The sequence below is a fragment of the Eleutherodactylus coqui genome, chromosome 1, assembly GCF_035609145.1.
Source record: "Eleutherodactylus coqui strain aEleCoq1 chromosome 1, aEleCoq1.hap1, whole genome shotgun sequence".
Taxonomy (NCBI): domain Eukaryota; kingdom Metazoa; phylum Chordata; class Amphibia; order Anura; family Eleutherodactylidae; genus Eleutherodactylus; species Eleutherodactylus coqui.
This window is the reverse complement of record NC_089837.1, coordinates 458,733,923-458,750,007: the sequence shown is the minus strand read 5'-3', so window position 1 is coordinate 458,750,007 and position 16,085 is coordinate 458,733,923. Positions and strand designations below refer to the sequence as shown.

At 46.9% G+C, this 16,085-nt stretch overlaps 1 protein-coding gene across 2 annotated transcripts in view; it reads right to left on the bottom strand.

Moving 5' to 3' along the window:
- Nucleotides 1–4,456: 4,456 nt before the first annotated feature.
- ESPL1 (extra spindle pole bodies like 1, separase) overlaps nt 4,457–16,085 on the bottom strand; it is a 52,008-nt gene continuing 40,379 nt past the window's right edge. For both annotated transcript variants that reach the window (XM_066584232.1, XM_066584233.1), the window contains exons 29-31: nt 14,640–14,723; nt 14,399–14,563; nt 4,457–5,105 (exon numbers count right to left, since the gene is read on the bottom strand). In XM_066584232.1, coding sequence (XP_066440329.1) covers nt 4,904–5,105; nt 14,399–14,563; nt 14,640–14,723 — 451 coding nt within the window. In that variant the 3' untranslated portion in view covers nt 4,457–4,903. The remainder of the gene's footprint in view (nt 5,106–14,398; nt 14,564–14,639; nt 14,724–16,085) is intronic.

The window sequence follows — 16,085 nt, the reverse complement described above, 5'->3', positions numbered from 1 at the left end:
CTAACCCCTTACCGCATTTATTTCCGTGCTCATAGTGCAGTCCCTTGAATTTGTCCCTACGGCATAGTGACGCCTGATCTAGTATACGCAGGATTTTAATTCTAGTTGTGGAGATTTCTGCTGCTATACTGTCTGCGGGTGAATTTTTATTTGACGTTTCCAGGCCGTCGAGCTGTATCAACAGCTCTTCTAGCCTAGCTGTCCTCATCTTTTTTAATCGTGCCCCGTGCGATATAAAGATCCCTCTAAGGACGCATTTTAGTGCCTCCCACTTAAAGGGCGTGGATGTAGGATCGTTTTTGTGAGTTTCTATGAATGATTCTATTGATTGTTGAATGTCCTGCAGGCAAGCTCCGTCCTCTAGCAAGTTATCATTAAGTCGCCACGTAAGGTTTGTTCTTTCAGTGTTTCCCCCCACCAAGGACCCCCAGACTGGAGCATGGTCTGACCAAAGGAAGGGGCCCATAGAGGCCGACGGCCTTCTGTCCAACAACCCGTGTGAAATAAACAGATGGTCTAGCCTGTGATAACTATTGTGTGCGGGCGAGTGAAAACTAAAGTCCCTTTCTCTGGGATGTAATGTTCGCCATAAGTCAACTAACTTGAGCTTTGCTAATTCCGTGCGAATTCTACGTGTCGTTGAGGGGGAAACCCCCGACTTACCCCCCGAGGAGTCTTTTGCCGGATCCATGATTAAGTTGAAATCTCCACCGAGGATGATGGAGGAGCCGCCTGCGAAAGCCGCCAGGGCCCCCAGCACTCGGATACCGAACTTCTTCTGGTCCTGGTTGGGAAAGTACACATTAGCAAGTGTTATTATGTCGTTATTCACTTGAATTTTTAAGAACACATATCTCCCGTTTTCGTCCATTTCTAAAGAGAGTAATCTGTGCGGAAAATTTTTATGGATTACTGTGGACGTGCCGCCTGCTTTTTTGTCTGGGTGTGGGCTGTTATGCCAGGTAGTATAGTGGCGATATTTACACTTAGGTATCTTGGTATCCTGGAAATGGGTCTCCTGGAAGAAAACAACCATGATCCCCTTCCGGTGGAGGTGGTCCATGATCTGCCCCCTCTTAGTAGGTCCGTTCAGTCCTCTCACATTAAAGGTGCAAAATGTGATGTCAGCCATTGGTCACCGTGGGCATAAGATAAATTAGCTCTGCTAATGGTTGTAGGTCAGTCAGGTCGGGGTGAGGGTGGTGGGGTGGTTTGGGTAGGGAGAAGAAAGATAGAATTGAGCAAGAAGAGAGAGAAAAAGGTTCATCAGGTAGAACCTTGCGCAGTATCCAGCTACTGCGTTTGGTTTCAGGGAGAACTGCTGGCATATACAATGCCCGCATTCACACTAAATGTGATTGGTCGCCCTGTGTGAGGGACGTGTAGGTACCGGCTAGGACATGCGCCGAACCCCCGCGCCTCCCCCCACAACGCGATCCTTACGATAGTGCTGCAGCCCCTCGTTGGGCCCTGGTCTAAAGCTCTTGAGGCACCAATCATCATTTGCAATCTGAAAGAGAAAACAATTTAACTAGTACTATATCATTGTATAACTTGGAATGATATACTATATTAGAGTCTCGGATAACGCCCGTTTCCCGATCTCTGAGGAGCGGGTCATTCTGCTCCTCCGGACGCCAAGTGGGTATCTTCTGGTCTAGTTCGTTTTCTTCCCCAAACATAAACAACTTGGGTGAAGTAGAAGGTCGTGCAGTATGTTGTACTATTTCCTGTATGAGTCAGGTATGCGACTATGCTTGTATGCCAGATATATTTGGTGGATCATACACTACTGCATAATGCGTGGCGGGGTCCCGCAGTAAGATCAGGTGTTTCTGTCCATTGCCTTTTGCTTTTCCCGTCTTGGTTTGGGGTGTGCGCTCTGCCACTGCTCCTGTGCTGTGGGGGCCAGTACCGTCGGTACCATAGGCCAGTCCGGCAGCGCTATCATGGGTAGTTGTAAAGTACCCAGAAAGTTGGGCAAGTCTCCGATTGATCTGAATATGGCAGATTTCCCATCTTTTCTGGCTGTTAAAGAAAAGGGGAACCCCCATCTGTAGGGTATCCCCTTATCTTTCAGGGCCGTCAGCAGGGGTCTTAGGGCACCTCTCATCCGCAGTGTGTGGCGTGCCAGGTCCTGCAGAAGAATTATGGGTCTACCATCGTGTTGTAGGTCCCCTTTGTCTCTAGCTTTTCTCAAGATTGCATCTTTATCTCTGAAGAAATGCACTCTGCATATTACATCTCTTGGTCTTTTGGGATCAGCATTTTTTGGTCCGAGGGCCCTGTGGATCCGATCTATTTCGATCATATCTTCCGCTTTGCGATTTAGTAGTTGCCGGAAGAAGGATTGCGCCCAAAGTTCTAAATGCTGCCCTTCTATTTCCTCCGGGAGACCCCTTATTCGCAGGTTGTTGCGCCGGTTTCGGTTTTCTAGGTCATCAAGGTGTGTAATAATGCCGGCAATTTGGTCTGCTTGTGCTTGGATGGCCTGTCTGTGGGTTTCTAAAATAGCTGACGCACCCTCCTGCGCCTCCTCAACTTGTACTATTCTGTGTCCTAGATGCTGTATATCGTTGTGGATATTTTCTAGCGCTTTTTTGTTAGATGCCTCTAATCTCTTGAAGAACTCGTCTAGCTCATTTTTTGTTGGTATGGCCATAATACGACTCTTCCAGGCTTCTTCACTTATTTTGTCAGGGGAGTTGCTAGATCTTTTTTGAGGTGGGCTGCTTGTGGTGCTGTATGCAGGGGAGTGTTGCCATGCTGTGCTACTACCTTCATCAGCTATGGGAGACTGCATTGTGGGTTGGGGGGAGCCATATTTGGGGCAGGGGCTGCTCTCTGTTGTACTCCCAGTTCCTTTATATCCTGCTTCCTCCTCCTGTGATGTCTGCTCTGTAGCGTGGTGGTTCTTAGGGCTTCCCCCCGAACTGTGCTGGTTGCTGGCCGGTCTGTCCCCGCTCTCTGCTTCCTCCAGGTGCCCTCCGGGCGGCTGTGCCAGCTCTGCATTGCTCGCCTGTGCCTGCGGTCCCGCGGGAGCCGGCGCCATCTTGGACGCGGCGGCGGCTTCACCTCCGCTGCCGAGAAACCTCTCCAGCGCGCCCCTTCTGCCGACCGGAGTGCAGGACAAAGATCGCGGCAGCTTCTTCTTCCCCATGTGGCGTCCGGAATCCGTTCTCCGCTGCTTAATGGTGCCTCTTAAGCTGCTGGTAGGGTTAGAGACGCGGGAGCTCGCTTAAGGTGCGACTTATCCCGCCATCCGCTAGCCACGCCCCCCCTCACTGATTTTATGAGCTCCGCTAGATCCTCGTGGTGAAACAAGTATTGCTTATAGTCGTCCCTGTCCGAGAATTCCTTAGGAGCTGGCTCTTCAAGTTCTGACCAGACTGAACTTTTTTCAGAGTCCTAGTTTTTTTCTGGACTATACGGTCTCTGGTGGCACCTAGACCTGGATGCCCCAGTGGGCGGCACAGCTTGTGATGTCAGAGCTGACCGTACCTCTTCCTTAACCAGCTTTCTGACGTCCTCTAAAAAACAACCAGACTCCTCCTTAACTAGCCTGGCTACGCATACCTTGCATAGTGGCCTATCATACGTGGAAGGTAACCTTCTTCTGCACTCTGCACATTTTTTAACTTTTGTTCTGGGAGGGGCATCCTTATCCCCCTGGCAGACCAACAGAGGTATGCGGATAAGCATGCAATATTCCAGGTCAAAATAATGGACATTTGCATTGTTTTGCCCAATGGGCTACTTAAGACCCCCGCTGTGGCCGCCGATTCAGCGATGTCCAGTGCTGGAGTACTCATTGATAAGTGGCACTGCAGGCACCTTGGAACAATAAGCCAGCTATAGCAATGGCTTACCTTAGGTGTCCGGGTAGTCTTCTCTCAGATTCCTATATATGCGCCTTTTAAATTTGGCGCCCTCCGGGCCGAGCCCCGCCCCTCCCCACGTCCCGAGACGCCGATGTGCTAACGTCACCGTGGTCACATGACGACGACCCTCAGCGCCACGCATATGGGAGCTGGAGAGCGCAGCACCTAGCCCTATGTCGACAGCAGACAAAGGCAGCTTGCGTCCCCGGATGGAGGAGGAAACCGAGGCTGAAGACCTCTGCCCTCCGATCCATTGCACGTAAGTTTTCCTTCATGCTAGTGTCTCCACCAGCACCTCTCAGTGATCCTGCCTCCTGGCAGGACAGGAAGAATACTGAGGAAGGTGGGAGAGAGGGGTTAACCACTCAGTGTTTCTGCCTAACCAGGAGGAGGCTCTCAGGTGGTGCTGTTGTGGAGACGGCTGCTTGAGGTGTGAAAACAACTTGAGCGGGAACATGTGTAAGCAGACTCAAGGGTTCTCCAGCACTGCTTAGGTCCGTTATACCAGACATAATCTCCTCAGAAGCCCCTTGTCCTCTCCCATTTTGAAATATACAGAAACTGAAAGGCAAGCATCAGAAATAAAACAAATGTCGTCTTTATTACACAAGTTTATATATTTCCCTGAACATGCTCATGCATTAGAAGTCACTTAAACTTCACTCTCTAAAATGTAACCACATATAAATAGATTTCAATATATAAAACAGCCCCAGTGAGACCGTACAAAGTGGTAAACGCCAAGTCCTGCAAAGTAATAAATATCCAAACTTTAATATACACACGGTTTCTGGTATAACATAACTACATAAAACCAGTGGCCAATTGCCCACAGGCAAGACCTGTGCATTGTACATAATGCCACAATAGATTTCCCTCTGTCCCTATGGCATGAAGCAGCAGATTATCATCTATGAAAATGGTATGTTAGAGTTCTGTAGTTATAAAAATAGCATTCACGTTATCAGAGCTGTACACATTTCTGTACAATGCACTAAATGCCACATAAGACTGGCAGCATGTCATTGCAGGGCCACAGGTAAGCCGAAAGCCACAGGAGCTGCACCAATAATGTATTTTAGTTTCGGAGCCTGGCGAGACTCAGATAAGTATTTCAGCAGTGATGCTCCGGGTCCTGCTTTCAACCATCCTTGCAGGAAAGCCACCGTGTAACGGTCAATCTCTCGGTCTGTGACGTCCCACAAGTTCCCGACCACCAGGGGGCTGCGTTTAAAAAGAGAAAATAAAAATATATATGCATGTATGCAAACAGCTGAATATGCAAGAATTCTGAGCAGCCTGCCTTTTCCCCAAACTATTTAAAGAGGTATTTTGGCCTTTTTTTAACTGATGACATACCCTCTGGTCATCAGTAGGTCAAAGAGGAACAGGGGAGGAAAAAAAAAAAAAATCACCTAGTGCTTCTGAGGATAGACTGCCAAGAATCTTCCGTCATGTGTCGATCTTTCTTTATTGAAATGCAATGCGTTTCGGCTCATCACCATAGAGCCTTTATCAAGCATAAACATTAAGTGAACAAAACATTTATATAGAAAATTGTAACTGTCACTTATATCAAACAACTACATGCTCGCGCTGGGCGCCGCCATAACTGGGCGTGGCCAGCGTCTGGCCATCAGTAGTTAGATGGGGATCCAGCTCTCAGGATCTGTCTGTCAGCTTATCGTTTGGCCCACTGTCCATGCAGGGAGCTGGACATAGTCATCACCAGACAGGGGAGAAGTTGGAGTGCTGGCCTCACTCCCACTGTAGGGGCACCACACTTCTATTCCACTTCCTGCTCCTTGTTAGACACAAAGTTCATTCCTGTCTAACGGAGTGTAATAAAAGCACAGCGCTACCAAAAATTCAATGTGAGCGAGGACTGCGTTCCCACTTTCTCCGCTGAGGACCACATCCAGCCCTCTGCACTGACAATAGACGATCAACTGATTGACAGGGATCCTGAATGTGTGGATCCACATTCATTAAAAAGGCCAGAATACCCCTGTAACCGCTTAGTGATGGAGCTTTTTTGTTTATTTCTATTTGTTTTTTCCTCTCCCCTTTTCAAAAATCATAACTCCTTTATTTATCCATTGACGTAGCTGTCTGAGGCCTTGTTTTTTGCGGGACAAGTTGCATTTTTTCAATGGTACCATTTAATGTACCATAAAATGTACTGAAAAAAAACTTAAAATTTTAAGTAAAGAGAAAAAAAAATTCCACCATCTTTCGGTGCATCTTCCTACGGCACACAAACCGCAACAAAAACGGGAATTTTTTTACCGATAATTTCCTTTCATGAAGGCATCAAGCTGTCAGCACCTGCTGACCTGATGGGACAGGAAAAGGCAGAGCATAAAAGGCACCTCTCCTCCACCAACACCAGTGCGTTCCAAATAACCACAGTGACAGAATACTTAACCAGAAGGTGTGTTTTATTGGGATCACACACCTCAGACAGGGAAATCATAAGCATACACATTACCTCGTGTTAAACAAAACAAGGATAACCATGTTGGTGAGGGGGGGGGGAGCCCGTATGCTGTCATGATGTCTTCAAGAAAGGGAATTATCGGTAAGAAACAATTCCCGTTTTCCCTCAGACATGACAGCATACACTTGTAGGGATACCAGATAACTGGCATGGGCTTTTTTAGGGAGGGATTACTGCTTGAAGCACCTTTCTCCCGAAGGTTGCATCCTGACTAGATTTAAAGTCCAGCCTGTAGTGTCTAATAAACGTGTGACTAGAAGTCTATGTGGCCGCGTTACAGATCTGTTCGATCGATGCGTGCGCTCTTTCTGCCCAGGAAGATGCTACTGCTCGCGTAGAGCAATCCTTCTGGGGGAGGGATGCCCTTGGCCTTGTAAGCCTCCTAAAAGGCTCTCCTGAGCCACCAAGCAATTGCATCTCTAGAAGCGGCCCTTCCTTTGGCCTGCCTTTGAAATTGAACGAAAAGTTTCAGTTTTCCTGAAACTTTCCATCGCTTCGAGGTATGCTAGTACTGCTCTTTTAACGTCAAGATTATAGAGCCTCTGCTCCTTTTCGTTTTTAAAATTTTGGCAGAAGGCTGAAATGACTATTGGCTGGCCTCTGTGGAAATCTGACAAGACTTTAGGTTGAAAGGAAGGGTCTAAAGAGAATACAATCTTGTTGGGTGAATAGTGATATATGGGGGTCTCTTTGAAAGAGCCTGGGTTTCACCCACGCGCCTAGCTGACGTGACCGCCACAAGGAGGGCAACCTTATAAGTCAGCAAGGCGATGGATAGGTTGCTAATTGGTTTGAACGGGGGAAATCACAGAAGGCCTGAAGGACTATGGTCAGATCCCAGGGGGGGGGGGCGCCGTAAGCCTTGTAAATGGATGCAATCTAGTCACCCCTCTAACAAACCTTCTAATCCACCTATGCTCGGCAAGCGCAAGATCAAAGAATGCCCCCAGAGCTGCCACTTGGACTTTGAGGGTATTTGGACTCAGCCCACCTGGAAGATATCTAAAATTTTACGGATGTCTGGCTGGTCTAACTGCTGGATGTCCCGACCTATCCATTCCAAAAACTTTCTCCTGACTTTGGAATAAATCTTTTTTGCTGAGGGCTTAAGGCTCTCGCAAATAGTAGCAATCACATTGGATGATAGACCCTTTCCTAAGAATTTTACTCGATCAAGATCCAGGCCGTAAGCCTGAACTTGTGAACTTCAGGGTAGAGGAGCGGACCCTGCAACAGGAGGTCCGGTCTTGGCGGAAGATGGAAAGGCTCTCCCACTGACAGATCTCAGGAGAGGAAACCAAGGTCTTTTGGGCCAATAAGGCGCTACTAAAATTACTAACAGGTCTGACCGTAGCAATTTCTTTAGAAGGAGCGGGATTAGCGGTAAAGGGAAAAGCGTACGCCAAATCCCAGCCCCAGGGGTGAGAGGGCGTCTGTGCCTAAGGCCAGCTGCACACGGCCGTGACGGGCTCCGCCACGGAACTCCGCGGCGGAGCCCGTCACGGCGCCCCTCAGAGACCCCCAAACTTACCTGCGGATCCGGCGTCCTCGCTCCTGCATGACGCTTCGTCGTGACGCGCCGCAGCGTCATGTGACACGTTGGCCACGTCACATGACACGCCCACCGTGTCACATGACGTGGCTGGACGCGTCATGACGCAGTAGGCGGGGAAGCGGTTTCACGCTATCTTCCGCTGTGCTACAGCGGAAGATAGCATGACGGACGGCTTCCATTGACTGCAATGGAAGCCGTCCGTGCATACACCCGCGGCAAATAGAGCACGACGCGGGTGAGGTCGCACCGCGAGCACTGAGCTATTAGGTTCAATAGAACCTAATAGCTGCGGGCAACGCGGCGGAAATCCGTCCGTGTGAAGAAGCCCTTAGGTTTGTTTCTCCGAGCCTCAGGCAAAGAAAAGACAGCACTTAGCGTTTGTGCTTGATGCAAACAGGTCGATTTCGGGTACCCTCCCATTTTGTCATAAGAAGGTTGAACACCTCAGGACGGAGTTCCCACTCTCCTGGGTCCACTTTCTTCCTGCTCAGAAAGTCTGCGGCTGAATTTTCGGTTCCTTTTATGTGGAAGGCCGACCGTGACCTGGTTGTGAGTTCCACCCACTGAAGGATCCTTCCCGCCAGGTGCTGGAGGATTCCTGGTGGTACATTGTGGGCGAATGAGTGACACTGCCGTCATGTTATCGGAAAAGATACTCACATGCTTCATCCCTAAAAGTGATTGCAGGCTATGCAGGGATTTCCATACCACGTTAAGCTCTCTAAAGTTAGAGGAACTGGATCTCGCATGAGGGTCCCAAGTACCCTGTAAATGACCGCCTTCAAAGTGGGCCCCCCACCCTTTGGCGCTGGCGTCCGTTATCGCGGGTTCCAGGTTCCATTCAGATGCCCGTGAAAGGTTATCTGAGGACAACCACCAGAGGAGTGAGGATCTGGCTTTAGCGGAAATAGAGAGATTGTCTGGTCTAGTGAGGACTGACGCTTATCCCAATTTTGAAGGATAAGTGCCTGGAAATCACGGCTGTGGAATTGGGCCCAGGGAACTACACCAATACACGAAGTCACTAGCCCCAGGATCCGCATTGCTTCTCTTATTGTTACTTTAGATTTTTTATATAGAGCAGAACATTCCTCTAAAACGAGCTGTTTCCTTAGAGGAGGAAGGGATGAACTTTGGAGATGGGAATCCAAAATGACTCCCAGGAATTTCTTCCGGGTTTCTGGTTCCATGTTGGATTTCAGATCATTGATGATCCAACCCAGGTCCTTAAAAAGCTGAAGCGTGGAACCCAAGTGTTATCTCAGAATAGTTGGGGAATCCGCCACTAGCAGAAAGTCATCCAGTTAAGGGCCGATAATGATCCCGTAATTGCGTAAAAAGGCTACCATCTCGATCACCACTTTGGAAAAGATTCGAGGGGCTGAGGAGATTCCAAATGGGAGGCAGATAAACTGGAGGTGACGGATTTCCCCTTCCACTCTCAGCCCAAATCTCAGGAATCTTTGCGATCGTGGCCATTACATTATCCCTGGCAATCAGGGGTGTTGCGGTTTTAATAGTTTCCATTTTAAATTTTCTATACTGAATAAATTTGTTCAGGTCTTTGAGGTTAATTGTGCGGTGGGAGCAGTCTGGTTTGGGAACCAGAAAAAGGAGGGAATAAAAGCCTTTCCCCCATTTGCTTTTGGGGACCGGGATAACCGCGCCAAGATCTACCAGGCTTTGTACGCCCTTCAGTAGAGCCTGTTCCAGGATTGGAGACTGTGTTGAGGTTAAAGTAAATCTATGAGGGGGGCGAGATTCTAGTTCAATGTTGTACCCCTCCGCCACCAGATGTAAAACCCATTCATTAGTGGTTATGTTTTGCCAGCTAGCAGAAAAATGAGCTAATCTTCTCCCTACCGCACACGAAAATGCGGGTTGAGGGACAACGGTAAGAGTCTTACCCCTTCCTCCCTTCGGATAAGGCCACCTTTCGGTCTTTCCTTTTCCAGCGTAGGTTGTAGACGAGGGACGTGGAGTGAAGGGTCTTTTTAGGTGGTCTGATGGCTGGCAGTCCCTGGTTTTTGTCCGCTACCTTCTCTAGCAGGCGATCCAGGTCTGGTCCAAAGATGCGTGAACCCTGAAAGGGTAAGGCGCACAACTTGTTCTTGGAGGTTATGTCTCCAGACCACTCCTTTACCCAAACCGCTCCTCTCGCAGTATTGGATAGGGCTGCCATGTGGGCTCCAAAGCGGATCGTCTGCATAGAAGCATCCGCCAAAAATCCCGTTGCTATCTGGAGCAGAGGGATGCCGCCCACACCACTATGCAGCGAGCCACCAAAGTGGCCGCAATGTTAGACTTTATGATGAGGCTGGACGTGGACCAAGCCTTGCGTATGGTCGTATCCACTTTGTTATCCATAGACTCTTTTAAATGGGACGTATCATCAAAGGGAAGTCCAGACTTCTTAGACACCATGGAGATAGCTGTATCCACTTTAGGCGTCTCCTCAAAGATGGCCACCTCATCGACCGAAAGTAAAAAGCAATCCTTAAATGCCTTGGAGATCAGCGGAGCCCGATCCATGCAACACCACTCATTCAGGATTAGTTGTTTTAGTGTGGCGTTTACGGGAAATGTAGATTTCCATTGTGGAAGCAAACCCGCAAACATGTCATCTTGTGCTGTGTGGGGTTGCTGAACTTCTTCCTCCACTTGCATGGTTCTGCGTACTGCTTTTAGTAGTTGATCCATGTTAGTGGTGGGGAAAAAAAAGTATTTTTTCTCCCCCTGCGACACTTCAAGATCTTCGAACTGAAATTCATCCGCCATATCAGAGTCGGACTCTGACACTGCCGGAGCAGACCTTCTTTTAACCCCCGAGGGTCCTGCGTGGAGGTCTGAAAAGGAGGACTGCACTTTTCCAGATGACTGACCGAATCTCAAACATTTGGGAAGTTTTTTCTTCCTGCAGGATTTCCGCTGAACAGGAAGTGCATAATGTTTTGGTATAGGAGTCGTCCAGTTTTGCTAAGCATACTGGACACTTTCTAGTTCTTCTCCTAGCCTAGTTTTTGAGTATCCCTGTCCTGAAATAACAAGGAAGAACTCTGTTAGTAAGGAAGTGTATGTAGTGCAGTTGTCTGTAGGTTGGCTCACAGGACCACTTACAGTTGGAAGATTCTCTGGGTCCTCTCTGGCCAACATCCTGCGCTTGTAAGATGGAGTCCTGTCCTTAGGATCAATCTCCACGTGTAGAGAAGCACCGGCGTCTTGCCCTGGTGCAGGGAGCTTTAAAATTTTGAGTTTGGCGCTGGGCCAGGCCACGCCCCCATCTGAGGCTACGCTCCCTGCAGAGCGGCTGCTGTCACCGCGCCGTCGGGAGACCTAGAGATGGCGGACGCTGCCTGGATGACGGCCACTGTGGAACCGAGAAGTCCATCCTTGGACCCCGACCCACGCAGTCCTTGGGTAACACCTTGATGAGGTCCTTCCCACTGGGGTAACCGGGGCTGCCAAAAGTAGATGCCGCCGTGCCTGGTAAGTCCTCCGGCATGTAACAGCATCGCTGGAGCTCTGCCGTCCTGTGAGGGACAGGAAAAGCACTGGTGTTGGTGGAGGGGGAGGTGCCTTTTATGCTCTGCCTTTTCCTGTCCCATCAGGTCAGCAGGTGAGCAATCTCCAAGTTTATGCTGTCATGATGTCGGAGGGAAAATTACCTGCTAACTTTATTCTATGGGTCGTTACGATTACTAAGATACTAAACTTTTTGGCGGTGCTACTTGTATTTTTTTTTCAAAGATTTTTTTTTACATTTTCTGCCGCCATCTTTGTGTGAAATACATTTTTTAGTTTTCCGTTGACATAATTGTGCAAGGGCTCATTTTTTGAGAGACATCTTGTAGTTTGCATTGGTACAATTTTGGAATACATATGGCTTTTTGATTGCATTTTTCCTTGAAAACAGGGTGACCAAAAAAGTACACTTCCGGCGTTTTTTCCCCTCATCACCGTGTGGGGTAAATAATACATTATTTTGCTAGACTGAACTTTTACAGATGCGGCGATACCAAATATGTATTTTTATTTTAGGATTTGGAATCTTATTATAAATATGGCAAAAATGGGGTTTATAAACTATTACATTTTTGCAATTAGTAAAACTTTATTGATTTTGTTTTTACTTTTTGTTTAGTCCCCCTAGAGGACTACAATTTGCGATGCTTTGATCGCTCCTGCAGTATGATGTAATGCTATAGCATTACATCATACTGCGATCTGACAAGCAGTTTATCAAGCCACCCCAAGAGGATGGCTTGATGGGCATTCGGCCGTGACAGCCCTTGGGCTTTTCAGAGGGCCCCCAGCTGCCACAATATCCACACGATCTCATCGCGGGGTCCGTACGGGACCCCCGAATATAGTTTGGGTGATTTAAATGCCGCTGTCAGAACAGCAGCATTTAAAGGTTTAACAGCCCCAATGAGCCGCATGGCTCATCTCAGCTGTTGCCACGAGGTGTTGGCTCTAAGAAATAGTTGACAGAGAATGTATGAAGGGAGGTCGCCCCGCGATGTCTCTCGATACACGTCCTGCAGGATGTAAAAACACTGTAGGGCCGTCACTAAGGGGTTAACTAAGGATTCCCAATGGCTAAGGCCCAACAGTTAACTTAAAGAGAAACTAGTAACATCATCATCATCCTTCTTTCTCTTACATAACGCAATCAAAAAATGTGAGAACACAAAAATAGGTGATTTTCTACATATATCACAGGAAGCTGTGTAGTCTCTGGATGAAGAGCCCCACCAACACCTCTGTTTGCACTGGACAGCAGATGAGGCAAGTCAGTTTCTGCAGCCTTCGCCAAGTTGCATCCTAAAAGTATGGTCTAGCTGAAGATGGAGGGAACCAGACTTATTTTTACCCTTTCAGTAAAGCAGTCACTTTTTATTAGGGGTTAGCCAGGAAAAAAGAATTTTAAACAAGCTCATCACTCAATATTTCACTGATCTTCACTTGCGGCTGCAGCAATGACGATGTCCGCAAAGACCTTGTGACCACTGAAGCGCATCACCAGCCAAAGTGGGCTGCGATTGGAACAGCGTCACATGTCCCTGGTGTCAGTGACTACATTGCTGGTTCCCTGCAGCAGGTAACAGGCCACTGGCAGAACTGGGAAGGGTTTATTTCACCACTCCAGACCGGGCCGAAATGTTTTTTTCTTCTCCCTGAATCACCGCTCCTTCAACGTGTGGTAAGGTATAAAGTCACAGTGCAGGAACTTACTGACATTGAGACCAATTTTCTTGGTCTATAGGCTTCTAAATTGGCTGTATAGAAATCTAGTAATTTTACATCAGTAAAGTCAACCCTTTAACCCCTTTCTATCTGATGATGTACATGTCATGGGAGGGTAGCAGTTCATGCATAATGCTGTCTGCACTGCATGTACTGTATGAACTCCGTTCCCATCCGCGGAGGAAGCTGGGGGTAACTGATAGCTAGGGTCCCACTGCAATGGTGGGGAAGAGAGCACTCCAATCCTCACTGTTAACCCCTTACATGCCACAATGTTGTAAGCAGTTAACAGTGGGAGTGAGATCCCTCTGTGAAGTCACTGGCCATCTGCCATCCAATTGTGAAGGCCAATGGGTAGCAATAGCAACCAGACACTTGCCAGAAGCCTCCGGGTCTGCCATGGCTTGTGATGGCAAAGAAAAGAGATAATACACTGCAGAAGTACTGCAGTGTATTATCTGAGCAACCATGAGATCACAGGTTCAAGTCCCCTAAAACATTGATCCAGAGATTATTCTGACTACCATTATGGAGTCGGGAAGCAATTCCCCCCCCTCCCCCCACACGGGCTAACTTGTTGATGCAGAGGAGGGCAAAAAAATCCAATGAGGCAGAAGCCAAGGGTGGGTGGGAAGAAGGGGGTGGAACAGGCTGAACTAGATGGACATTGTTACAGGTACATAGTAAAATCTAAAAAAAAAACGTTAAAGGAATATCCAAATCCAAAAAGTAAGAAAACAAAATAATTGTGCAGTGTTATTTGTAAAAGAAGAAAAAAAAAAAAAGAAAAATGTCCGTCCCCCCTTTCATGGTATAACATTTTTGCATATCACTATAGGTTGGACAGCTGCACCACTGTACAGGTCAAAACTCTGAAGGGGCCACAGTATTCAACTAGCACTGCAGCCCCTTCATTCTGAGGATCGCTAACGCCCTTTCAGACAGATACTGATCAAAAGCAGTGATGGCATATCCTAACAATAACCATCACTGGCTATGGTGGGCGACTACTTTATGTAAAAGAAAAGGCTCCGTTCAAAACAGTTAGAATTCTGAAATGCCCCCCAGTATTCTGGTTCAGTACTGTTCAAATTATAGCTGGTACTTACAATGTAATTTACCATGTATTGAAATGAACCAGAGCTGTGTATTACAAGTTATATACAGCAACACAAACACTACACTTATTCAGACTTTGATGGAAAATAGACTTACCAGCCAGCCATTAAGTATTTTAACACTATGCCAGCCCCTTCCAGGTCTCCTCGAACTGCCAAGGCGGCACTGCTACATCCGAAAAGCAAGACTACTGCATTACAGTCCAATCGCTGCAGTGTCTGAGCATCCAAGAAGTGTGCACCGGCTCCATGCCCCACGTAACTGTAGAGAGGACACATTGTAGACAAGGGTCTTTTTGGTATGAAGTTATATAGAAGATGCAAGATCCTATACTTACATATAGAGATCCTGCTTAGTCAGGGCATACTGGACCTCGTCAGACTTTGGTGCAGATCTGATCACCCCTTTCCATCCAGGTTCACTGCAAAACAATTCACAACACTAATGTTCAGCTGTATGTTACATTAAAAAAAATATATATTCTATACTAGAAGCCAGATCTCTTTATAAGCCCTTAAAGGTGTTTTTCAAAGCTAAACATTGAAGGACAATCTTTCAGCTAGGTTATCAAAGTGCAATAGTCATTTAAAGGGAGGCTCGTACATAATGTCCAAACTGCAGGTATCATCTTATAGAACAGGAGGAACAGAGATTGATATGCAGTAAGTTGGGGAAAGATTCACTATGGCTACTACACGGCTGAGCGAGATATTGGGCTATGAAATGTAGCCCAATATTGCGCTCTTGCAATGTCCCCGCGGCTGCGAGGAGTTTGTGCGTCATATGCGTGAAGATGTGCGTCTTTCAACACACCAATCTCACACGATTTTCACGGCCGTAAAAAAAGAAAGAGAGTCCTTAAACTTGTGTTTTATTCATTTCGATCTCTGAATTTTGAGCTGAACAGTCCAATGCGCAGCCCTATCCGTGAATGATAGCCATTTAAAAATGACCATACATTCAGGGGTAGCTGTCAATCACTGATGGGACCGCCCACTGGACTGTTCAGAATAAGCAAAGGTTTAACCCCTTAGTGACGAAGCCTGTTTGCGCCTTAGTGACGTAGCCAAGTTTTGGAAGTCTGACATGCGTAGTTCAACTAAGCATAACTCCGTAAAGGCTTTACATATCCAAGTGATTCTGACACTGTTATTTCGCCACATGTTGTACTTCATTTTGGTTGTAAAAAGAGACCAACATAATTTGTGTATATTTATTAAAAGTACCAATATTGGAAAAATTTTGAAAAAAATTGTCATTTTTTTTCCACATTTTTAACTATAATATCTCAAATATGTCCAAACATACTGTACAAATTTTTGATGATATAGATTTCCATCTGTTTACTTTATTCTGAATGCACACTTGAAAAATTTAACATTACTTTTCAGCATTTTGAGGAACACTTTGTTTTCCTGCACCAAGCCAAGTTTGCAAAGGCTCATGAGTGTCAGAATAATAGATCCCCCCCCAAATGACCCCATTTTAAAAACTACACCCCTTAATGTATTCACTGAGGGGTGTCATGAGTATTCAAATTTAGAGGAGAAAAAATAAAATTTCATATTTTTGCAAATATGTCATTTTAAAGAAATTTTTTTCCTATAGTGCCCATGAAAATGAGGATTTACACCCCAAAATGGATACCCCTGTTTCTCCCGTGTTCAGAAACATGCCCATTGTGGCCCTAATCTTATGTCTGGATGCACAACGGGACCCAAAATGAAAGGAGTAGTCAGTGTCTTTCAGAACATAAATTTTGCTTGAAGGCGTTTTAGGCCCC